Source organism: Lytechinus variegatus, chromosome 7 (assembly GCF_018143015.1).
Source record: "Lytechinus variegatus isolate NC3 chromosome 7, Lvar_3.0, whole genome shotgun sequence".
Classification (NCBI taxonomy): Eukaryota; Metazoa; Echinodermata; class Echinoidea; order Temnopleuroida; family Toxopneustidae; genus Lytechinus; species Lytechinus variegatus.
This window is the reverse complement of record NC_054746.1, coordinates 36,614,492-36,640,700: the sequence shown is the minus strand read 5'-3', so window position 1 is coordinate 36,640,700 and position 26,209 is coordinate 36,614,492. Positions and strand designations below refer to the sequence as shown.

General features: G+C 36.5%; 2 protein-coding genes across 4 annotated transcripts; one reads left to right on the top strand and one right to left on the bottom strand.

Moving 5' to 3' along the window:
• Positions 1 to 3,882: 3,882 nt before the first annotated feature.
• Positions 3,883 to 15,386, bottom strand: LOC121419168 (EF-hand calcium-binding domain-containing protein 11-like). Of its 3 annotated transcripts, none has more exons than XM_041613506.1 (7): positions 15,151 to 15,386; positions 11,103 to 11,198; positions 9,915 to 9,954; positions 9,064 to 9,165; positions 8,465 to 8,555; positions 7,935 to 8,037; positions 3,883 to 5,354 (listed from the first exon to the last, which is right to left on the bottom strand). In XM_041613506.1, the coding sequence occupies exons 1-6, from the start codon at positions 15,202 to 15,204 to the stop codon at positions 7,953 to 7,955; spliced, it is 468 nt and encodes a 155-aa protein (XP_041469440.1). In that variant the 5' UTR covers positions 15,205 to 15,386; the 3' UTR covers positions 3,883 to 5,354; positions 7,935 to 7,952. The 3 variants fall into 3 exon arrangements, with proteins under 3 accessions (XP_041469440.1, XP_041469441.1, XP_041469442.1); XM_041613507.1 differs by having other exon boundaries at positions 15,193 to 15,385; XM_041613508.1 differs by lacking the exon at positions 15,151 to 15,386 and adding an exon at positions 15,043 to 15,125.
• A 2,494-nt stretch (positions 15,387 to 17,880) lies between these two features.
• LOC121419166 (translin-associated protein X-like) lies at positions 17,881 to 26,008 on the top strand. Its single transcript, XM_041613504.1, has 6 exons — positions 17,881 to 18,171; positions 21,302 to 21,413; positions 21,808 to 21,924; positions 22,351 to 22,438; positions 22,783 to 22,953; positions 24,248 to 26,008. The coding sequence occupies exons 1-6, from the start codon at positions 18,120 to 18,122 to the stop codon at positions 24,722 to 24,724; spliced, it is 1,017 nt and encodes a 338-aa protein (XP_041469438.1). The 5' UTR covers positions 17,881 to 18,119; the 3' UTR covers positions 24,725 to 26,008.
• Positions 26,009 to 26,209: the final 201 nt, after the last annotated feature.

The window sequence follows — 26,209 nt, the reverse complement described above, 5'->3', positions numbered from 1 at the left end:
ATTAGGAGACAAATGCTGAAGGATTACAACAATATCGTAACTCACATTGTAGTGTCCTTGAAATCTGTTATCCTATCATTTTAAGTATTTGAATTTTTTACATAATTAAGTTTTATTTCCACGATTTGTTCATCTGTTTTTGTAGAAAATAACAAATGATTTTGTAATTGATATATTTATGTACATGTAGTTTAAGATATTCTTTTTCTGTATGTCTGTGCTTTCTTGTATTTTTTCTTCAGCACACATGATCACTTCACTGGGGTATCTGCATGTGGACATTCTTCCTGTGTGACTCTACTATTCATCACAAAGGGTAAGGCAGAATGGTATCAAAGTGACATATTACTGTGACGCAAGCCCTCCCTATTCCACTTCACGGGACAAAGAAGAGTGAAGTGCGGAAAAAGAGTGAGGGGTAACAACATTGGTCAAAATGAATTTCCTCTGGCAAACCAAAGCATCGACAGGGTTATACAAGTAATTATTTTTATATTGCGTAGTTCCCAGGATTCTACTGCGTTGATTAGCCGTATACCTCCAACTACTCTGCTAGCACACCATATTTTGACACCTTAACTAATAACATATCTAGAATAAAGAACACACTCCCAAGACTCTGAGTAGTACAGTCAGCACATATTTTGTATTATCTTTAATATCATTATATTATTTACTTTGTGTCCTTTTCAAATGAGCTTTAAAAAAGTTTCATGAGGTTAAAGGAGAGTGACAAAAATTGCATATTATTCAGAAATTTTTGTTGGACAATTGATTAAATGAATTAATGTATTTATTCAGTTCAGACTGACGACGTAATGGCCACCACAATGCATAAAATGTCTCAGCAGCAATTTTATGACAAGGCACGCAACATGGGCCTGAGAGATGGTAAGATAATTTTCTTGACATTTCCCAGGTCTTAAAAGTAGTGGAAACCAGTTACATGTAACACCAATTAAGATTTTAACATGGTAGCGTATGGTTTCAACTGGCCAGTTATATAGTGCCAGTGGATTCCAGTTTATTTTAGTTATAATGTCAAACAATGTTTCATGATGCCAGTAACAACCACTTTATAAAAATACCAGTGGGAACCACAATCCCCAAATGGTGCTAAACTAGTTCAACTAAAACTAAAATTTCCTATTGGATCTAACTTGCTTCAGTTTGTTACATTGCTTTCAAGTGAAAATGAAATGTCCAAATTGAAGCAAGTCTAATTAAATTGAACATTCCCAGTTGAGACCAGTAGGAAATGGTATTTTCAACTGTATATGGAAACTAACCACAAAAAGTGAAGTGGAATCAGTTCGATTGAATTTTAACTGGGATTAACTGGGTATTACTTTTAGCCTAGGTACGCTCTCAAAGTCCCAGTGCAATCAGGGCAATTCCACGTTTTCCAAATCCTGTATCAGAAAGTGTGTTTCCTTTTACCCCAAGATTAACTAATTGTGTATACTAAGTCTAAGAGGAAAATGGTTTAGATCAAGCTCAAATGGGGAGGAATATGCATACTGCATTTATTGTCAGCAAGATCTTGAGATCATGGGGGAGGGGGGGGGAGCCAATGACATCAAGTGGCACAAGTCAAAGAATAGGCATATAGGCTATAAGCAAGCTGAAGTGAATGCATCCAAAATATCACAGAAAAAAAATCATTCTTTGGCAAGAAGACACATCTCTTATTGACACAGAGGTTCACTTAACAGATTTTTTTGTTGAGCACATCACCTTAAATGCTTCTGAATATACTGGACAACTGTTTCCACAATATGCTTCCGGACTAAAAAGTTGCAAAGGAATATGCTGCTGCTCATACAAAACAACAAATGTGATGCATTCTCGAGCCGACAATGATACAAAATGTCTGGTAGCTAATGTGACAAAATCACCTATACAGCATTGCTACCGACATGAACACCGACCAAGTGCAGTCAAATTCTATCCTGCTCTACTAAAAACATGTCATGAGAACATTGGCAAGGTAGTAAGTGAACTTCTGTTGCTAAGAGAATGTTCCGAACATTCAACTGGTGTGAATATTTTCAAATGGATAGTGAATTGAAAAACTGGGGGAATTCGTGGATAAAATGTGTCAGTTTTTATGCATGGTAAGCACAAGGAGTAAAAACTTACATTCAGATGGAAAATCTCATTGTGTATATTTGTGGTTGTTCTTGTCATTTCATGCATCTGTCTGCAAATAAACGTGGAAAGTCTCTTCAGCTTCAGTTTAATGATCTTTTCATTGACATCTGGTACTATCTTTAAAACTACTTTTTATACATTTCAGTCGGGTTAGAACATGGTCTGAAGTCAAGACTATCACCTGACTTAACGCATACCATGTCCAATGCTAGGCCGCATTCTACATCAGAGGAAAATAAAATGTACCTCAAAATTAAGAGCTCCTTCGCAGTATTTGCGAGAATCTTGTCTAATTGTTTTGGCAGCCTTTTAAAATAATGGATTGAGAAATGGAGCAGTCAGCTCAGCCAAAGATCGTCCTAGCCACAGTAACATTGACTTCTTGAGTGACAAGACATCACAATCTGGATGCAAGTATGAAGGATATCAGTGACTCATGAGGGAGGGTGAGAGTTCTTTGCCTCAGAGACACTCATCCTGGGACAGGATGAATTAAATAACATGATGATATTGATTTATCAAAATATTGAGGAAGTTTAAGCAAGCCTCGATGATGCGGCAATGGATATTCTTTTAGACACTAGTAGCATTATGCTTGACAGGGCAAGTACATTTATAAATAAAATGTAATAAATTGCTGGAGGAATATTACAAGGACACTGTCCCTATTACAGTCGGTTTTATCACAAGCTGTCAAATAGAGAAAAGTTGTCTCTAGAAGAGCTATGTAACACTAGAGCTGCTCTAAGAACTCACATGTGAGGTCAGTCATGCAAATGTCACATCACCTCCCCCCCCCCTCACAAGCCATCTTAAAAATATTCTATCAGCTCGGTATTCACATACCTGTCCAATTTACCGATAGTCAAAAGAAGATGCAAATGAAATAATTACTAAAAGTGGTCTCATGTTCTCCGAATCTACACGGATGCTTCTAGGTCACAAGATGGAAGAACGGGTTCTATATATATTCAGCTCTTTATATACCAAAACTTCAAGTAAGAAAAAAGTTCAGATTAAGCAAAGTACATAACATGAGAACTGAATTGGCAATTAAGAAATTAACAAGTTCAAAGGTGCAATTCTGTTATTAATGATTTTCTTCCTATAGACAGACTTAAAAAAAAATATTACGAATATCTTATTTCTGTCAAATTTTCATTTTCATGACTCAGAATTATCTCTAAAGGAGTAGTCGTTCGAGATAAGTTCAATCCGGGGATAGAGTATTCCTACACAGAGCTGGGGGATATAATCATCCAAATAATATTTCAGATTTTTAGACACTACAAAAGGATTTTGTCTTTCATCTCATAATTTCCAACCCTTTCTGGATATCTTAAATATTCTTGATTCCTCTGATTTCGATACCTCTTTTCTGGATGTTTTTCCTTCAAATTATGATTATGAATTGGCTTCAATGAGACATACACAACAGGGTTGTCAGGGGTGGGAAATATTGGTGGTAAATACCAGTAAATGATATTTTTAGGAAAATGGGGAATAGTTGATAAAGCAGGGAAATACTAACAAATATACTTCTTGAATATTTTCAGGTATTTCCAGGGGGGCGTTTCATGAAAGGACTTGTCGGACGTTTCATCCGACAAGTCCCATTTTATCCGACAGTTACCATAGTAACAGTACCTCTCAGCCAATCAACATCAGAGAAAGATGTCAGATCTGACAACTTGTCGGATGAAAATGTTGATGAAACACTCCCCAGATGTTTCTTAAGCATATTCTACCACTTCCCTGCATCTCCCTGTACATCTTAAGTATTTCCAAACATTTACAAGTTTTCCCAGCATTTCCGGGGAAATTGCCAACCCCGAGACACAACTTGGGAGCAGCAATGGTAGATTAGAGTGAAAACACACATGTACATGTTTATCACAGAAGCCACTGAATTTTCATAGCCACAAGACTAGTTCCAGTGTCTTCCAACTGTTCAAATTCATCACTTCCTGTATACTTTCACACACACATTATAGCATCTCATTCTAAGACATGGACCACCCACATCAATGAGCACACATTCTTGAGTTAACAAAACCCAATTAAATCAGTGAATTAGAATATTTCAACAAGCGATGTCAGGAAAATGATCAGATGACCAGGAGTTTAACTATACTTCTATGCAGAAAAGGAAATCAAGAAGGCCTAATTAAACTGTTTCACTATGATTTAACCCTACAGCACCTACAGATTAGACACGTAAAGGCAATCTCTCACTAGAGGAAACAAAACTGGTAATCTGTAGGCATTGTTCCAAACAAATTGAAACAGTTTTTTATAAATTTACTTTTGTTCATTACAAGTTATATTTATTTTGTAGCGTAGGACCTGTTGAATAAAATGGTACATGGCAAAGTTCAATTAGATGTACGAATACTGACCTTTGACCCTTGAGAAATAAAAGCAAAAGTTTAGATTTTCAGCCGCCCCAGTCCCACGCCTTCAAAAAAATATAAGTATTACTGACAGAATGAAAATAAAATAAAAAATTTCGCCAAATCTGGGATAAAATATGTCAAAAATTATTTCCAACTCACATCTGACTCGTCCATATCGATTTCGATGTCACTCTGTGTGATATCCAACGTTTCGATGAACTCTTCATCAAAACTCTTCGACAAAGTAAGTGATTTTCCGAGACGTGGACGCAGCCATCTTTGCTGAGATCGACTGCGCGACAGTCTAGAACTTGCTACACACCGATGCGTGTCAGTCGGTTTTTCTCTATTATACTCAATACGAGCATACACTTTTCTATGCACATCTATATAGCAGCCAACCTATACAGTATGCACACGCAATATTAGCACGGTAAATCATATATAAGAGATACTATAGCGCAGATAAAACGTACGGGTGGTTAATTGCGGTTCAGTGTGTAACAGGAAGGGCGGTCTCAGGCGGTTCAGGGGCTATTTGGTTAAGGATTTTTGCTAAAAAACCGGCCCCCCTGTTCATGGAAAGAAGATGCAATCATCGGTATCACTGCCATACTATCCTCACAGATACATTCTGCCTACCAATGAGCTTGTATTCCATTGAAGATTATCACTCTCCTCACTGGCCTGGCCTGCACTGCAGTACTGGAGATCCATGCTATGCTGTTACCAATGCATTCAGGGATCTCCTGTCTTTGCTTTGTACCATTCAAATCGTACAAGTGTGCACAGCTCACAGACGGACTGGGAAATGAGGGGGGGGGGGAAGAAAGGAAAACAAAGAAGATTTCAATATTACATATTCACATATCTCATTACATAAACATAATTTCAATGTGCATTGTATATAGCATTCTAATTATTTAGGATTACATTATTCTACAGTCATGGATATGTCATGGACACAGGTACATCTCATGAAGTAAACACTTTCTAACTTTACCGAAAATCCTCTGATTTTTTACGAATATGTTTCAAATTAATTCTAAAAATTCAAATATTATTTGGTAGCAGTGATAAAAAATTTAATCCCACCTTCTTAAAATAGTGACAATCTCATATAGGCTTATTTTCATCTGGATAAAAGTCAAGTCACAATTTACAAATCATTCAGACTGAATCAACAAAATTCATTTCTGACATCATATCAACATCAAACCAACTGCAACACCAGGGATTAACATTTTAGTATCTGCTGTGACTTCCTTTGGACTTGATAACAGTTTCCATATGACTTGCTGACGATGTTTGGGATGTAGTTCAATGGAGGATTCATCAGAAAAGTCATTTTTTTGCCATTTTTGTCTCACCTGCATAGCAGAGTGAGACTATAGGCGCCGCTTTTCCGACGGCTGAGGCGTCAACATCAAATCTTAACCTAAGGTTAAGTTTTTGAAATGACATTATAACTTAGAAAGTATATGGACCTAGTTCATGAAACTTGGCCATAAGGTTAATCAAGTATTACTGAACATCCTATTAGAGTTTCATGTCACATGACCAAGGTCAAAGGTCATTTAGGGTCAATGAACTTAGGCCGTATCTGTTGAATTCCCATCATAACTTTGAAAGTTTATGGATCTGATTCATGAAACTTGGACATAATAGTAATCAAGCATCACTGATCATTTTGTGCAAGTTTCAGGTCTCATGATTAAGGTCAAAGGTCATTTAGGGTCAATGAACTTTGGCCGAATGGGGGTATCTGTTGAATTACCATCATAACTTTGAAAGTTTATGATCTAATTCATTAAACTTGGACATTAGAGTAATCAAGTATCACTGAACATCCTGTGCGCATTTCAGGTCACACGACCAAGGTCAAAGGTCAATGAACTTTGGCCGAATTGGGTGTATCTGTTGAATTACCATCATAACTTTGAAAGTTTATGGATCTGATTCATGAATATTGGACATAAGAGTAATCAAGTATCACTGAACATCCTGTGCGAGTTTCAGGTCACATGATCAAGGTCAAAGGTCATGTAAGGTCAATGAACTTTGGCCATGTTGGTTTTTTTTTTAATAACCATCATATCTCTGTAAGTTTATTGGTCTAGTTCATAAAAAGTGGACATAAGAGTAACCATGTATCACTGAACATCTTGTGCGAGTTAGAGTAGTTTTCAAAGTCAGCACTGCTGCTATATTGAACCACGTGATGCAGGTGAGACGGCCAGAGGCATTCCACTTGTTCTAGAGTCCATCCATTCTCAACACTACAGTACATCCCAAACGATATCAGCACTGCCGGCGACCAAGTGGCACCCGTCTGAACGCCAAGTACACCCAGAAGACCGTCAAATTTGGAGGTGGGAAAATAATGGTGTGGGGCTACATCAGATGGGAACATTGATAGCATGAAGTATCAGCAGATTCTGACCTCCAGCTACATGCCCACCTACAAGAAAGGGCAGATTTTCCTGCGGGACAGAGCTCCTTGTCACACTTCAGCTTTCACCAAGAAATTTTTTAAGCTAAAGAAGATCAAATATCTTGAAAATTGGCAAGCACAGTCTCCAGATATTAACACTATTGAGCATGTGTAGGGCAGAATGAACGAGGAACATGGAAAACGATGCCAGGGAATGTGTGTGTGTGTGGGGAGGGGGGTTGTGGAATGCTTGTTAGGCCACCTTTTATACCATTCCTGATGCCTACATCAAACATTACTGTACAACTCTCTCCAACTGTTATCAAGGCCAAGAAAGTCAAAGCAGATACTAAATGTTAATTCCTGGTGTTGCAGTCTGTTTGATGTTGATATGCTGTCAGAAATAACATTTGTTGATTCAGTCTGAATGATATGTAAATTGCAACATGACATTTGTCCAGCTGAAAATCTGAAAATAGGCCTATTTAACATTATTTTGTTACTGTTCTAAGGAGGTTGGAGTAAATGTTATATCACTACTACCAATTATTTGAATCATTACATTAGCATTCATTTGAAATATATTCATAAAAATCAGGGGATTTTGGGTAACGTTAGAAAGTGTTTACTTCATGAGAAGTACCTGCAGCAAGACTTATGTCCATGACTGTACATCTAAAGCACGTGAATAGACACATGAAAGCCATGACATCCATTTTTTACCATGACACCTTAGGCAAGGCTTTTCTATACACTACTTTTTCATTATACAGATAATAAATGAATATGCTACAGGTACAATGTGTCCAAACATATGCAATTTATTCATTTTTCAATAAAAAAAGGCAAAGTTCACATTATACAATTCACACTATACAAATCATATCAATACATTTCAAAGATAATAATAAACCAATGAAATTAAATAACAGAAAATGAAGAATACTTACAGCATTGCAAATGATCTTTCATATTCCGGCAGGGAGAGTGTACTTCATCATGAACTCAAAATCTCTGTAGCTTACACGACCATCACCATCTCCATCTAGTTCACTAAAAACAAAAAAGGAATAAATTTCAACTGATATGATTTCATTATTTAGTGAAAGAACATTATGAAGATGTTTATAAAGAGGAAGGAGTGATACTCATTCAGAAAAATATGGCAAACTAATTCCAAGAACCATTTTAAATCACAAGTTAAGGTAAAACTATAACTATATCAAAAAGCCAGTAGACAATATAGTCTATTGATCAAAGACAAGCTAAAAGAAAATTAATGGAAGTATAAAAGTAGGAAATTAGCATTTTTTTATACATTTCCTTTCATATTCTCTAGTGAAGGTCTATCACAAATCAAAATTAATAATATTCTTGGTAAATTTCATCATACAAGTTACAGTGTTTGAATTCATTCAAGTAAATTCAAATGTTTAATAATGTCTTCCTTATAACCTTTATAAATCAATTTAATCTTTACCTGAATGCTTTCTGGATATGGTGAGGCTGGATCTTTGGAGCAACCAACTTGCAGGCTTTCTCTACATCTTCAAGGGTAAGAAACCCTCTACCTACACATTAAGATACACCAATGACATTTGACTCTTTCAACATACTTCATCCAATCCTCAATTTCTTTATGAAACATATGAACTTAATTATCATAAAATTTCAATTTAATTTTTAGATTAGTTAAACGTGTAAGAGTCCACACATGTAGACAGCTTTGTGGCATGAATGCAATACGAATAGGTAACTTGGATCCATATTTTATGTGACAGATATAAGATGTGAAATTATCAATTCAATTGTAAAAAGTAATTTTCCACACTACTAGCACTTAAAAAACAAAAAGAAAAAAAATACTGGAAAACCTCAACATGTGGAAAGAAGGAAACTTGACATCTTTGTACAAGAGTCCACAGCACTTTGTACAGAATGGACATAAGGCTGAGAACATAATACAAAGAATCATACACAACATTGAAGATATAGCAACATAACCTTCATCCTATATCTGGAGTCACCAAAACGGTTCATTCTAATCTACTCTCTTGGGAATCAATGTCTTGTACTTACATTTAGAGTCAAATGCCACAAATATTTGCCTGATTTTTTCATCTGGGTCTTGTGCTGCCAATTTGGGTTTCATTGCAGATTTGAACTCATTCAATGTCATACCTTTGTGGGAGAAATACCAAAGCTACATGAGCTGCATAAATCAAGTGGGTGAAAAGGTTATTTAGAGGTGAGTCAGTGAATCGAGTTCATCTACTAAAAATGAAATTTTGTTTTAACAATACTCTCAAATGTTATACTTCATCAATAAGTGTTTTTATGTTTTAAAGGATTAAACATATATTCTTTTAATGAGATTGAACTGAGAAAGAAACTGTTTTAGAATGATACAAAAATATAATCAATAACGCACCAAAGAATTGTTGTATCATATGAAATCATAGAGTCACATGCACTGCACGCAGAAAAGAATAGGAGGGACACAACACATTTTCAGCCTGAACGATTCAGCCACTTTTTTGCCAGATTTAACATGAAAAGGCATCTGAAGAGCTATCCTTTACAGAAGACCTAAGTGTCTTTACCATAATTAACATTCTTCCTAAATACTTGGAAGCTAACAATGATTGTTTGCATCTTTTCCACATTAAAAGTTCAAATAATGAAAATAAGAAATTTCCATTAAGATTTAAAAAATTAAGGAAAACTATGAAAACCCATTTCTTTCAATATATCAAATAGCTTAATCAGGAATTACATAGAAAGCAATTAGAGCCTGTTATTCTATTCCCCGTTTTGTTCACTTTTGTCTTTCAAAGGGGAGGTGTATCTTTCAAATATTTTCAAAGCCATGCTCCAATCTTCATTTCACTACTTAAATACTTTTAAGAAGTTTGTTGTCTTGAACTCACCAGGTCCATCAATATTTTTCATCAGCTCATCAACCTCAAACTAGAGAAGAAAACAAACAAATCATTTATATTTTAAGTCCATACTTGTGTCTTGTGTATTTCTATTGCATCCTACAACAATCAAATTTAATATAGTTCGTATTCATTGTCTTAAAAATTATCACAAATCTAGAAGTCGAACCGCATTCAATTTCACTCACTTGTCCAGTTATAGAGTACACTATTGCATTCTCATGGCGTTAGGGCCAATATTGAACAATTTTTCTTTATTTAAGTAAGTCCGGGTAACAGAATACTTCTGTAATTTTTTTCCAAGTTATCAATCTTGCAGTAAATTTAACTAAAAAAAATGAAAATTGTAAATCGTATAATCACAGGTGTATTCCCTCTACAATGTCCATCCCCTTGAATATTCCTGGCTAGGTGGGTTAATACATCAAAATTAAACTTGACATGAGACGAAGAAATTGAATAAATATAACCTACCAGCTCATGTCAAAATCCACATAAGTTGGAAAAAAATTTGTTTACTTTATGAGGCCATATGGAAAAAGTTTGAGAAAGTTTTCAAATATATAACTTTTGAATAGCCAAAATAACTATTAGATTCATTGAAGAAGAGGTCTATGAAGAGATTGACAGTACGTGTACATGGAGAAACATGGTTTTGGTTTGATATTCACTCAAGCATATACTATATAGCTTACAGTTGGATATATCATACAGAGGTTGTTACCATATTCTACATTGAAATTAGGTGCTCTGTAAATTGACCACTCGATGCCCAACATTATATTGATTACTGTCATGTGATTTTCTTTCCTTTCAGCTTGTGACTGCCGGACATGATAATTTGAATATCTATCTGCATGAAGCATGACTAATGTGCAAGCCAGGGCCAGTTTTAGGTTGATCCTTTGACTGATAAGAACTAAAATGAAAATACACAGGATTTATTTAAATATCAACCAGACTCTTTTGTAGAGTAAATTTCCAGGTAACAATAACAAAAACAGGATTTTGCAGTAACCAAATCTGTCTGACACAAGGGCGTAAATACATGACGCCACTCCATTCAAGTGAAGGATGATAGATGAAATCATCCTTCCCCCCCTCTGAACAATAATTTGTTGCTTGAAGTCATGCCAGTGACCTGAAAATCCTGTTATATTCTTTATTCCAACTCACCTTTGATGGTTTGTATCCAAAAAGTCTGACCACAGCCACTTTCACATCCTCCCTTGACAAGAAACCTTTGTTATCTTCATCAACATCATGAAAAATCTGTATAAAATAGAAACCGTTGTAATAAGCAAATTAAATTAGAAATATATTATAACAAAACCAAGCAAAATGAATAACTCTCATCAAATAGCTACATCCCGGGCCCCGGGGTGGGCACTCAGTATATAATGCATAGTGGGTATGTGCCGCGGAGGGGACCCCCATTTTCACACTCAAATTTCCGTTCCAAGGCATAGCATTTTTGCCTTGTTGAGAAAAAGAACAAAGAAAGCCGCTCCAAGGCATAGCATTTTCTTCTTATCGAGAAAAGAGAAGAGAGAAATCCGCTCCAAAGCATCGCATATTTTTCGTTACGCCGCTCCGATCGCATTGAATGAGCTGCAATTTTGGTGAAAAGCGGCCGCAGAGCTCCCCCGGCGGAGGCCGCGCTAGCTGCATCATGCACGCATGACCGTTCCATAGGGATGCATACGCACTCACACGCTGGCGATCCGTTCCAAGGACCCCCGTTTTCACAAACTTTTGTCGTTCCGAGGACCCTCCTTTTTACAATAAGCCCGCTCCAAGGCCTCCGCGGCACACCCCCACCACTTTTTTGGTAGAGTGCCCCCCCCCCCCCCCCCCCGGGAGCTACATACAAAGATCATTTCAGCCCATTCCAAACCTGGATAGCATTTTCTATCAATTTTTTTTTACATGTATTCTCCTTGGTCTACTTGCGTGGGTTGGGGGGGGGAGGGAGGCATTGGAGCTTGAGAGAACGTTGTGATGCTCACGAAGGAATAAAGTTAGAAAAGGGGATAAATCATTCTTCTTATCTAAAGTGCATGTGCTCTTCGTGATTTTCTCCACTTTATCAATGCTACTCCTCTAAACAAATTTTCGCAGGTCATTTTTTTCATCAAATGTTAAAAAGTGGTGCTCATTCACGCCAAACCTTTTGTTAACAGCCAAATCATATTGTCATTCGGGAAAAAGACTGGTTCAAAGATATGACATGTGGACACAGCATGTAAGGATTTCATTAATATTTCATTTCATATGATTTCATTTTCATAACTACACTCATTGTAAAGGCCTAAAATTCCAGGCCTGAATAGTGCAAACAAGGAGGTGGAAGTAATGCCCCTCTGTTATTTATCAAGTCAACATTTTTCTTATTCTTTGTATGAAGTGTGAGGAACAAGATGTAGTAGAACAAAGACAGCCTACTGAATCTTTTAGTCTACCCATAGCATGTACATTCCTCTCCTATTGGATAAGTGTTTCTCTTTGTAAATAAGCCTTCAATTTTGTGGCATGCAAAAAATGAAATCACTCAAAACAATGTCCACAAAACATTTCAGATTGTCAGACATTCAAATCGCATCAGAAATGTTTATCTGCAAACTTGAAAAACGATTCATTTTAAATATGGATATAAATGAAGGTTATTGCCAAACTTCCTTCATGTTCCCTCATTCCATTACTATGACAATATGACAGTACCTTTTATCTACAATTTGCATGTTTATGATTATCAGCCTACAGAAGAACATTTGCATGATTAGATTTACTTTTCACAGTGTTTTTGCAATCGTTTCTTTTTCACAGAATTCTTGAATTTTTTCTGGTAATGTACAGTGTCTAAAAGAATTATTTGAACACTACATACAGCAATGCAAAATAAGAACAAGTGGAATGCCTCTGGCCGTCTCACCTGCATCACGCGATTCAACATAGCAGCCAGGGGCCGCGGAACCAGGGGGGGGGGGGCTGGGGGGGCTTCAGCCCCCCCCCCCACTTTTTTCCAAAACTGTGTACAAAAACATAAAAATGACCATATGATTGTGATTTTTAGCATGGTCAACCCCCCCACTTTGAAAACCGTTCCGCGACCCCTGGCAGCAGTGCTGACTTTGAAAACTAAATAATTCGCACAAGATGTTCAGTAATACTTGGTTACTCTTATTTCCACGTTTTATGAACTAGACAAATACACTTACAGAGATAGTATGGTAATTCAACAAATACCCTCAAAGTGGCCAAAATTCATTGACCTCACATGACCTTTGACCTTGATCATGTGACCTGAAACTTGCACAGGATATTCAGTGATACTTGATTACTCTTATGTCCAAGTTTCAAAAGTCAGATCAATAAACTTGCAAAGTTATGATGGTAATTCAACAGATACCCCCATTATGGCCAAAGTTCATTGACCTTTGACCTTGGTCATGTGACCTAAAATGCGCACAGGATGTTCAGTGATACTTGATTACTCTTATGTCCAAGTTTTATGAACTAAACCAACATACTTTCAAAGTTATGATGGTAATTCAACAAATACCCCCAATTTGGCCAAAGTTCATTGACCCTAAATGACCTTTGACCTTGATCATGTGACCTGAAACTTGCACAGGATGTTTGGTGATACTTGATTAACCTTATGTCCAAGTTTAATGAACTAGGTCCATATATTTCTAAGTTATGATGACATTTCAAAAACTTAACCTCAGGTTAAGATTTTGATGTTGATTCCCCAACAAGGTCTAAGTTCATTGACCCTAAATGACCTTTGACCTTGGTCATGTGACATGAAACTCTAATAGGATGTTCAGTAATACTTGATTAACCTTATGGCTAAGTTTCATGAACTAGGTCCATATACTTTTTAAGTTATGTCATTTCAAAAACTTAGGTTAAGATTTGATGTTGACGCCACCGCCGCCTATAGTCTCACTCTGCTATGCAGGTGAGACAAAAACTATGCTGGAACCTAACCCAGGGAACTCCCAGGAGCCCAGGATCTTACGTGTAAAGGCATACTCACCTGACAAGCGTGAAGTATGGTCAAAATAATTATCTGAATAGTTAAAACAGAAATCAAGCACTTACCACGATTATATGGATGAAGGTCTAACGAGTGGCAGTTTTTCTGACCTCTGGGCACAGACTGCAACCTCAAAAAACGAAAAGTTCTCTCCTTCTACCCCCGTCTCGATCAGCCATTTTTGTTATGAATTGTAACAAAATGGCCAATCAAAACAGGGGTAGAAGGAGAGAACTTTTCGTTTTTTGAGGTTCCAGTCTGTGCCCAGATGTCAGAAAAACTGCCACTCGTTAGACCATCATCCATATAATCGTGGTAAGTGCTTGATTTCTGTTTTAACTATTTATTCGGAGAATTATTTTGACCATAATTCACGCTTGTCAGGTGAGTATGCCAAATTGCACGTAAGATCCTTGGAACTCCCGCCCGCGTAGCGGGCAGGAGTTCCCTGGGTTAGCTGGAACCCAGAAATTCCTAGGTTGGCCATCATAAAATATAATGAATTATGTATCATTATGAAAGAGGAAACTGTAACCTTTGTTTTGCACCTAGTTGAAAAAAGTCATCGGTCATGCATGAATGATTACAAATTCTGAAATGCAATTTGCATATTTTCACACCTTGCAGTGGTTAACGTGCAATGCTTCATTGCTCGCGACTTATTTCCTATTTTTCCAATAGATGAGATATGCTTTCATTTGGGATGCAATTCTTAATATCTCAGTCGGTTGTTGTATGGATTTTGTTAATGATTTTAAACAAATTGATGTCCAACTGCTGTCGCCTCATTGACTTTTGTAAATGGGTGTAATTAGATTAATTTGATATGGCCTTTGTTTTGCAACTAGTCATGCATGAATAATCCCCCCCCCCCCCCCCCTCCATCAATTCAAAATCCTTCATATTTTTGATATTTTTGTTTATTTTTACATTATTTACAATAATTTTTTGACAGGATACTATTCACCTTTAACTGCAGTTAAGCATAATAATTATTGAGTAACAAATTTGACCTTTCCAAATTGATATTATCAAAATTCAACGGCTGTACGGTACGCAAAGAAAAATCACCATCCACAAATAAATGCCTGTCAACAGAGCAGCTCAGCGCGGTCTGTACAGGCTTCACCTCCGCTAGGCCTGAGCCCGTGGGCTCCCCGTGAACCTCCAGCACCGTACCGTTACATGATCTTGACCCGGGAATTCGGGATCTCGACTTACAGCTTCCAACATTTTCTGTCCTCGAGTGGTTTACCAGAATGATGCAGAGGGTACGACTTGGGCCTGGTCTTAACCACGATTTGCTCCTGTTATTTTCCCAAGACTCCCCTACACTGTACGTCCTCGAATTTGCTCTGTTCCAAAGTCAGATGTCACGTGCAAAGCTCATTCGTTCATTCAAATCCAGCGTAAAATTTTTAACGTAGGATGGCAAACCAAATGAAATCAAAGATTGATGAATTATGCATGAGAGATTCACTTCGCTGAGGTGGATAAACCCGACATAACCCAAAATGTTTATCTATATTTTCTCATTGTGTTATATTTGCTGATTTCTTTTAAATTTATACATTCCTTTTCCACTTGCTTCGAAATATTGTGTTACATGCAAATATAATGGCCCAGAAAAAAACACGGGGAGAAAGGAAAAAATATAATAAAAGGAAAGAACCCCCCCCCCAAAAAAAAAAAAGAACGTGAAAAAAAAAGAGATCCAAAAACATTTTAAAAAAGACAAAGTAAAAAATATGAAAGAATCTATTAATATTAAATTCTTTTTAAAAGCTTTGGCAAAAAAAAAACAATTCTGACTGATAGCCATCAGAACTCTGAACAAAAGACATGAGCTATTTGCATATATAGCTCGGACATAGCCATGATTATGACGATGGACATACTCCAAGACTTTAACTAGCCGAGAGGGGTCACTCACAGACCATAATAGTATATTAACGGACATATATAGCCATGAATACCACACATGTCCCAACTACCCGGTACATATGAGCACATCGTGAAACTAAAACCTCAAAAGTAAGGTTCATGCACGCTTAGTAAAGGAACACCAAGACACAAATTACAAAGGACAACTGAAAACAACTGAAACGATAGAAAAATAAACATACTGGGGAAGAAGGAAGCTATCATAAAAATATACAAATTTTATAAGGCGCTATATCTTGTTCTTGTTTGTTCATTCCTCCTCTTGCTTCTGAGTCTCAGCAGATAGATCCGATGCAGGTATAGTATAGTATTAAAGTTGCATGGGGTCGGGACTGTACAGGGGCGGATCCAGCTTTGCGGGGAGGGGCATCATTTCACCCATGCTTCAAAGTTGAATTGGAGGGGTATAGTCATAATATTAAGCATAATCTCATATGCCCTTTAATTTTAATAGTTCAAGTGCGAAGCGCGCGAGCTGAAATTTTTGGAAAAATTGCATGCATTTTGTTCTGAAAATTTAACATTCCGAATGAGCAATGTTTGTGATCCTTGGCTGAACAAGCGTATTAGTATATATAGGCCTAAAATTACTGCGTGATGATACAGTGTGAACTTACGCAAGCAGAAACTTTTAATATAGGTTATGGCGGATCGAAAAAAAATGGACATTCAAAGCACTTTTTGTAATCATGAACAGGATAGGTATATAACTAAATAATCACGAACGCGAAGCGCGATTTGAAAAAAATGTATATTTAATGGACACCCTATTCATTTCATTACTCTTAGGCGGCTCAGTAATTGGAGGATGGGTTTATGAAAGGTATATATAGGCCTATACCCCTTTCATAAACCCATCCTCCAATTAGCCGCCTAAGAGTAATGCGATTAATTGATAAAAAATGCGTTCACAAACTCCGAAAATAATCCGCACTATTTTTACGAGCGCCCGTCCTGAAAAAGGCGGATACCGGTAATCGCCATGGCAACCGCACACACCCCGATGAGGTTGCGTTGGAAAAGGGTGACCTTGTGACCGCTCCATGGCAATTATCCGCATTACTTTCGAAATGAATTCATAAAGTCAAAATCTGGTCCCAATTAATGCTGCTTATGCGGATAATTGCAGCATCAAAATAATGCGGATAACTCTGGTCCTCCTCCAATTTTACCAAATTATGCTCCTAATATTAGCCGCATAATTGGGTTTATGAAAGGGGTAATATTGATGTTCAATATCAAAGGCGCTACCCGTGGGAAGGCGACACGATATTGAAGACATGCATCTGCAAAGCAGGAGATGAAGTGGAGGCGGGAGTGGAGGGCAGTTTGGGCTTTTACAATTTTAGAGAGACGCTCTGATAGCTGGGCTATAATATGTGCCTTACGGAGATGAAGGGCCACTCCTTCTGGAAATAGCCGTGCAGGGAAGGTGGAAATAGAGACTGTCGAGAAGGCTAGTGTTGATTTTGGTTGCTATAAAAACAAATACAAAGAAGAACATGCAAAAAATGATTACAAATTTAAAAAGACCAATATAGAAATCAAGCACAATCTTCTCTTTTTCTATTTTCTACTTAAAAGGGCAGGGCCACTCTAGCTTAAAATTATTTTTTCCTAAAAACATAATTGATAAAACAAGAAAATGAATTGTGTTTTGGCAAACCCATATCCTCTGTCAATGAATCTAACTGATGCCAAAATAGGCCTAACTATCAGGGGGTAATGGGGTAATTGACATTAGTCTAGATGCAAACAGTCATGATTACAAGCTTGGACAATTGAAATTTGGGAAATAAATCAAATCGTGAGTAAAGAATTTATTCAATCTTTATTTTGGTGTATTTTAAGGATTTTTATATTAAAAATGAAAGTAGGATAAAGAAAATTTTGAACGCTATTTGATTATTGATGCTGCCGGCCGCGCCGGGATACAGTTTCCTCGCTCTGTGTACAATCATGGACCCATATCATGGACCTATCATTGTTCGATAGACTAGCGAAACGAATTATATAAATAATTCATCAGGTTTCAATTGCTATCCTACGGTTAAAAAATATGCTACCACGCCGGCCGCCGGAGCACGTTGGCCAAGCGAGCGCTGCTGAATGAATTGTGCACTGCTGATTCGTGGTTGGAAGCTGGCCTGGATCACTTTAGCTCTGATACTCGTCACTCTTGTCAGCTTTCCCAGACCCATATTATGGCAGATTTTGAAACGAAAGGATGGAATCGAGATGGAAAGCGTGACAGAGGTTTGGACAAATAATAATTATTAACCTATGCCATGGCTATGTATCTAATATTAACCTTCTAATCTAAGTTAGATCTAGCTAGGCCCCCTGGGCCTGGCTTATCCCAGGCACTTGTTCACTGCTACCATCTGGCCTGTGGAGAATCTACAGGTAGGACTATGGTATGCCAATGCTGTATAGAGCACACACTTTGAAAAATCATTAAAATATCACTTTTGTGACCAAAGTTACTAATTTCCATACAGTTTTAATTTATTTATCATTAGTAATGTGGGAATAATTTTTGTATTCACCAGAGCGCTCAAAAACTTGAATTTTGGGCATATTTTTGTGTACGCCCTCTATTGGTGGAAAGTAATATGGCAAGAAAATTTTCATTTTTTGATCTCTATTTTTAATTAAGAAAAAATGATATAAATAATCAAATTTAAATAAGAGCCAAGCAGTATGAATTAACAGGTCTAATGGAAACTGTCATTGTAAAAAAATCAAGCATTTGCCCCAAAGAAAAAGAGAAAATAAGCCAAACATTGCCACCCTATTTTGTCACACATGGAGATATAACTGAGAATAAGGTTATATTATAACCTTGTTCATTGAATGAGTGATCCCAGGGAACTCCTGCCGCCTGCTACGCGGGCGGGAGCCCAGGACCTTACGTGTAAGGCATATTCACCTGACAAGCGTGAAGTATGGTCAAAATAATTCTCCGAATAAATAGTTAAAACAGAAATCAAGCACTTACCACGATTATATGGATTAAGGTCTAACGAGTGGCAGTTTCCTGATATCTGGGCACAAACTGGAACCTCAAAATGAAAAGTTCTCTCCGACCCCAGTCTCGATTGGCCATTTTGTTACGAACTTACGATTCATAACAAAATTCAAAAATGGCCGATCGAGACGGGGGTAGAAGGAGAGAACTTCTCGTTTTTTTTAGGTTCCAGTTTGTGCCCAGATGTCAGGAAACTGCCACTCGTTAGACCTTCATCCATTATAATCGTGGTAAGTGCTTGATTTCTGTTTTAACTATTTATTCGGAGAATTATTTTGACCATACTTCACGCTTGTCAGGTGAGTATGCCAAATTACTCGTAAGGTCCTGGGATCCCGCCCGCTACGTGGCCGGGAGTTCCCTGGGTTAGGCCCCCCTCACTCATTCTAATGAACGACAGGGACAAGTTTATTATGATACCTTGCCCTTGGGCCCCCCTATTTACGTTAGGCCCCTATAATTATTAAACTCATGTTTAAAGTTGTGGTTTAAGTATGGATAGCCAATTGTTACATAAATCATTAACAGTATAAATATTCTTCAGTTCAGCTCATTTGGCTCTCAAATCATTCATTATTGTCTAGGAAGTACCCGGTGTGGTGAGACTACCACATACAGTGTATCGACCACATCTTTTGAAACCGACCGCCTTGCGCGCGTTAAAATAATTGCGTATTACAAACGATACGCGCGGGAGAGTAGGCGCAGTGTCCATAGAAACGACAAGAATCGATTTTACGAGAAAAAAGGAAGCAACAAAAAGTAAAAATGTAGTAGAATTATTCAAAATTGTATTGACCAAACCCCGCTGAAAAACCAAGAAATCCGATAGGAAACTGCTTTAGAACAAATATCCGTCGCCAATCATCGAATCATGCGCCGGAGCTCGCAGTGGAAGTAGTGAGGCGATCATTTGGCATCTTGACGTCATAGAACAGATTTGAAAGAGTAAAAATATTTCGCCACCACGACAAGAATCGGCCGTAAACTTAGTGTACCACGAGTGGTCGGTTTCAAAAGATGGGTGCAAATAAGCAAATGGAAAATCGTCGCATTTGTTGTTCGTCGATATATATGCGGATTGAATCGGAGTCGCCGAGCAAAACATGAGATTCTGATCTGCTTAATTTTCTGCTCAAATGAGACGAAAACTGGGTAAAATTGATGAATATTTTCGCAGATACAATGCTTAGAAGATTAGGTGGTCGATAGGGGTAGTTCCAACCATATAAATAGATAATTATCTTCACCATCGATGAATCAGAAAAGAGCACAGTAAAGATAAGAAACATATTACTTATAAAAACTTTGATGCTTTGGCTTTCCATAATTAAACCACAACTTTAAACCTGAGTTTAAGTGAAACCTGCTATCAGTATCAGAATACGGGCCTAGGTGTCTAGTTTATTTGCATACTTTAGGATGCGTACGAATGAGGCAATGATTCAAAGAAAGTATGGTAGGATGGGGGGTTGGGTGTCCGTAGCCAGGAGGCTCCGAGAGAGTAAAAATCATTACTAAAATCCCAGAGTCAAAATTGCTCTACGGAATTAGGTCTAGAGTTTCGCTGGTATCGCAATCTTAAAATTCTATGGCGATTGACCAGTGCACGCTCAGCTGAAAAAGTGTCATAAAAAAGTATGTCCTTAAATCATTTTGTGCACGATAGTTTTGCAATCCTGTAAAAAGGAAGTCAAGCAGACAACTTTGTATCAGATGAAGGTTAAAATGCCATAAAATTGGTGACTTGGTATCACATTTTACTTACTTTTTGAAGACCTCTGCTTGCAAAATAGCGATTTCTTAATGCTGGTGAGGAGTTCAAATTTTCTTGGAAAGGATTTGAATAATTGAGCGCTTAAGATGGCATAATACAGGTTGCTGGTTCTTGCATTTAAACCATGTTGTTTGTCTAGACAATTCCTGAAATTGGTATCTAATTGTTAGATTAATGAGATGCAGAATCTTTTTTTGAGCTGCATGATAGCTTTATACAGTAACCCCTCACGAGTTACCCCGAGTTATTCCACCCCCCCCATGAGATGTTGTTACACACTCCATGTTAATGTTTAAAAAAAATGCAAAGGCTTCAACTTAGCCAGGCTTAGCATAAATTTGTTTGTGTTCATGAAGTTTCATCACCATTCACACACAAAATTTCTTTATTCAAGTGCACATTTCTTATTGTCTGTGACGACTGTGGCAGACTTCAGTGTAAGTTCAAAAGTAATTGTTAGGTGAATTGCCTCTGGCCTCTCGGACTCAACCCCTACATCTAAGAAACAAAACTAAGTACTGCTAGTGCTTGTCTTGATTGTAAGTTTTTTTTTTCTTTAATGTATTATTTTTACTAAGGTCCATACAAGCGTAACAGAAAAGGTGATCGCTCAAATCATCCCAAACAGAAGAAAGACGAGGAAGGATGTCTAGAGAATGTAGAGCTTACACCAACCCTCCTAGCCTTTAAGTGAGTTTTCTCATTTGTTGATTTTCAGATAAAAATTGCATTATAGTTATAAATGGAATAATGCTAGTCAATTTAGCATTACTAGGACCCATCCAGGACATTTTCAGTATTTCTTTTTAATTCATTTTAACAATCTGTAAGTGATACAATATTTCATCATTCACGAAGAGCTGGGTTTTTCTTGTTACAGCAGGAGTCAAATTTGGTATTTGAATCAATTATATGAGAGGTTAAAGATGAACCATAAATTGAGTTTCCTTGATTGTTTTATTCCATTTTGTGACTTAACAAGTTTGTTGGGACTGAATCAATTGGTCCGTGAACTATTTATTATAATTACTGTTTTTTCACCAAGGTCATGGTTTTTCAATATCTTACAATCTTTTTTTTCCAGAGAATACCAGTCTGAGCTTGATCTTAAGCACGACAAGTATGAAAGACTGGTGAAAGTCAGCAGAGATATTACAATTGAGAGCAAGAGGATTATATTCCTGCTTCACCGCATAGATGGGTAAGACTTTAGTCTTATTAGCATTTCTACTTGAATGTTTCTCTCATTTTCAGCTCTTATATGCATTTGACATTCTGGTGGACTCCTTTTGATGTTTGCTCTGTTATTACCAACAAATTTGTTATTGATGATTTTAGTGTAATGGATTTTAATACTAAGAAGAAAACATCTTTTGTCCAATTGACATGCTGCCAATTTTGCTTATGGAAATAATGATTATTATGACAAAAAAAGTTATATTTGCTGCTAAAATATTATTTTCCATGCTTTTAGAAGTCATTCTCCAATATCCAGTCTCAGTATACTAATAATTTGTTTTCTTGATCGTGATAAATTCACCTTTTTAATCAGTAATATCTTATCTTTATTTTTACTCTCATGCTCTTGTTTTTAATTGATTGAAAATATTATTACACCTCATTACAGAGACAGTGACAAGGTTCTTACTGAAGCAGAGACAAGGTTAAAGTCATTGGAAGATACACTCATCTCTAAGGTTGCTTCTGAACTCAAGGTACATTTTATGTTTCCTATGATTACTGGATAGAAATGAAATTAAAGAAAGGGGAAAATGTTTTGAAATTTAGAATTCAAGGGGGATGATTTGTTAATATAAAAAGATACCTTGATCTGTGATAGATAATGTGTATCACTCACCTTATACCCCTCCATGCAGTTCTTTGATTCTGGTAGGCACTTGTGGAATACATGAGAGATGTTGAAATACTATTCAGCTGTCTGAAGAGGGATCTTCTTTCTGTTTTGTTCTGATATTTGTGCCTATTTGGTATGTAGAAGAAATGATAAATTCAAGTATTCTTATTTCATATTTTCACATCCGTATTTTCTCCCTTTTAGGGTGAAGACTTGCATCAGTTTATCAGAGCGTTTTCACCAGGACTTCAAGAGTATATTGAGGCTGTATCATTCTATCTCTTCATCAAAAATGGAAGACTTCTATCACTTGATGAAATCGCTACAAGACTCACATTTTCTCTGAAAGATGACATCAAGCAGGTTGAAAATAAGGTTAGTCAAAGCTTGGTTTTGTTCTTGTTACTGGTTCATTTTTCTCACTCTTTAACCCTAATTCTCTCGGGGGGGGGGGGGGGGTCCATAACGCCCCCCCCCCTTGACAACTTTCGTGATATATCTGCTGTGCAAAATTTTTTGACCTCGCTGCTCACTGACTTTTTACTTTCAAGTCTCGCGCAATTTTGAGACCAAAGTTGTGACACCCGGGTACGCGGTTACGACTTTATGTAAGTGTATGCCAGACCTAAAATTGCTAAAAAATGTCATTTTATGTACAAATCCAATGCAAATTAGCCAAAATTCATAAATGTATCATTATTTCTACTTTTACTGATTAAACTTAATTAATTTTGCCTTTTTTATGATCAGAATTATGTCTGGAACGATTTCCATCGAAAAAACAAAAAGTAAAAAACAAAGATATACATAAGAAATTATAAAATACACAAGAAATCGGTCTTAGTACCAGAATTCTTTTCATTCACAATTGTTAGGAATGCTATAAAGAATATTTTCACCAAAAAATAGCATTCTAGGAGCTTTATTTAGTGAATTAGAGCAAAAGGTATGATTTTATAAATAAATAAGCATAATTAATTCATATAAAATAAAAATATATGAATTCAGTGAAATTTACCAATGCAACTGCATAGATTACATCATTCTCTACCATAATGACGAATCAAAATACCCCGGGAGAATTAGGGTTAAAAGTCTATGATAATCACAACTAGAATAAAAACCAGAAATCAAATAAAACTAGTGGGTATGATACTCTGAACGTATAACCGAATTGGTGATACTCATCTGATATAGGTGTAATACAATGCTTTTTTTCTCTCTCTTGAGGTGGACTATATACCCATCTAGGATATAAGGTAACCTTCAATCATAATGTGATGACATCCAGTGGTCTAAAGTTCTATAAATATGGTGTTCAGAGTTACTTATACAATTTTATGACCCAGCATGAGCTAAAATACTTGTTTCATGGTTTTCTAAGTATATTGAGGTAAACTCTATTTGCAATGATTTTTATTCATGTATGATTCATATATTTTGAATTTTAAATGATTGAATGAAATTAATTGCATTGAAATGAATCGAAATTGTCTTTTTGTTGATATTATGGGTCTGTCTTACAAAGAATTTGCTATTTGAAGTCAAACTCAAATCAAGATTGATTTCAAAATTTATATTTGGGAAATTGAGAAAAAAGGTTATGTAAAATTATGTGAAATTCTCTGTAGTTTGCATATAATGTCAATGTACTTTTTTAATTGTCCAGGAAGCAGAGAATGCTGATGGAGTAACGGGTCAACCAGAAGCCAGTGATTCCACAGAGATTCCAGATCCGCAAGATCCGCAAGATCCATTAGTGGAATCAAAATGTGGTAGTGACCAAAGGACATTGTCTCTGAAACTTCCACCTCTTGAATACATGCTTGGACTGGCAGATTTCACAGGGGAACTCATGCGCATGTGTATAAACATTATCGGTAGCGGAGACCTAGAGAGACCCTTTCAGTTAGTTGATTTCATGAGGAACGTCAACAGAGGATTCCAGCAACTTGGTAATGTAGCAGGGCGCGAGATGGTGCGCAAGTCATCGGTGATGAGACAGAGCTTGAAGAAAATGGAGGATGCCTGCTATGTAATCAAAGTCAGGGGATCTGAGATTCCCAAGCACATGCTGAAGGATGTTGCTTTCAGCTCAGACTTTTCTACAAGAGATGATGACTATGGTCAAGAAATGATGGACTGATTTAGTTTGTCTGCCTCAAGTTTGAGAAACTTAATAATAAAGGCTTACTTTAAAGGGATCCCATACTCCGAAACAAACACTGAAGGACGTTGATTTAGCACAGGCTTCTTACAAGAAATGATGACTGTTCAAGATCTGGTTTTAGATATTTTCATTTGTGTCATCAATGATAATCAAGTTTCAGAAACTCCTTAATAAAGTTATATAAAGCATCAACAATTATGATTAGTGATAATTGATTGTCATGAAATAAATGGTGGCCATTGCATTCAAAATTTGTTCTTAAATCTTATGCTAAGCTTTGTGATTGATCTCTTATAGTACAAGGCATATGTCTAAGTATATATATGAACAGTGAAAAATGTGTGATGATCTGTGATCGTGAAAACTAAACATGCAGTTGAATCATAACCTTTTATATGGAGTTGCCAATGATTAATATCTTTTCTTGGATTTCAACATCATTCCACCTTTTTACAGCGATGAATCCAACGCCAGACAAACCAAATCTATAACCTTACTTCCATTGACAACCATTGTTTGAATCATTTATTTGATCCAATACCTTAAATATACATAGGAGTCTTTCTAAAGTATAAAATGAAAAATGTCTTGTGTTTATGTATGTTGTATCATTGTTATAAAGATTTAGAGACAAGGAAAGTAAGATTGATGAACCTCTTATTATGGGGGTGGACAACATACATTTTTATTTTTGGATAAGCTCCTGAATTGTTATACTCACAAAGCAAGCTGAATGTTTAATTTTAAACAAAAACGAAAAATGAATTGTGTTTTCAAGGTGTGCAGGTGGGCTCATCTGACTAAAACTCCCTTTTACATAAAATTTTTAATGATCATGTATCATCTAGTCAAAGTAAAAGATTGACAACACTGAGTATTTAGTATCTTGTCACCATGCATATAAATTCTGATTATCTTTAATAACTGTTTCCAATTTACATAAAGTTATTTTTCAAGTATTACCTTTGTTGTTTGAAGATGTTAATATCTACAAATAATTGGACTTCATTTCAGGAATATTAAATGAAGGCTGAGTGAAAGAAAGTTTTCCTAATTCATTCTGGCTGAAATGGTCATTCCTCTTTTGCATCTTAAACTGTGAATAGTTCCTGTGTTATGATGTAGTGGCAATGTAAGTTGTCTTTTTAAACTGTGTTGCTCAAAGTTTTAAAATGTAAGTTCTTATAAGGACTCAGTTCATGTTGTAAGAGAAATTTTCTTTCAGAAATGGGCAAGAAAATTAAAATCAGAGAAATTTGAGTAACCGTTATCTATGTATTCATTAGAGTTATGGGTTTGTCAGTGTGTAAGAAGATTAATTTGCCAAATGCTATTGGAACTGGAGGGCTGGAGGGAATGATGACTTGTTTTCAAGCATGGGTACAGATTTAGGCTCAATGGATGATTAAAGTTTCAAAATCATTACAAATAATTTTTCAAGAATATTTCATTTAAAAACAC

What these genes read in the sequence shown, in the direction of transcription:
- LOC121419168 (XM_041613506.1), bottom strand. Translation starts at nt 15,204, where the DNA reads ATGTTGGAAGCTGTAAGTCGAGATCCCGAATTCCCGGGTCAAGATCAT. An exon ending in TGTGGCATTTGACTCTAAAT is followed by an intron (nt 8,556 to 9,063) that starts GTAAGTACAAGA and finishes CTTAATGTGTAG; the next exon opens with GTAGAGGGTTTCTTACCCTT. An exon ending in CATATCCAGAAAGCATTCAG is followed by an intron (nt 8,038 to 8,464) that starts GTAAAGATTAAA and finishes TTTTGTTTTTAG; the next exon opens with TGAACTAGATGGAGATGGTG.
- LOC121419166 (XM_041613504.1), top strand. Translation starts at nt 18,120, where the DNA reads ATGGCAGATTTTGAAACGAAAGGATGGAATCGAGATGGAAAGCGTGAC. An exon ending in AGGTTGCTTCTGAACTCAAG is followed by an intron (nt 22,439 to 22,782) that starts GTACATTTTATG and finishes TCTCCCTTTTAG; the next exon opens with GGTGAAGACTTGCATCAGTT. An exon ending in TCAAGCAGGTTGAAAATAAG is followed by an intron (nt 22,954 to 24,247) that starts GTTAGTCAAAGC and finishes TTAATTGTCCAG; the next exon opens with GAAGCAGAGAATGCTGATGG.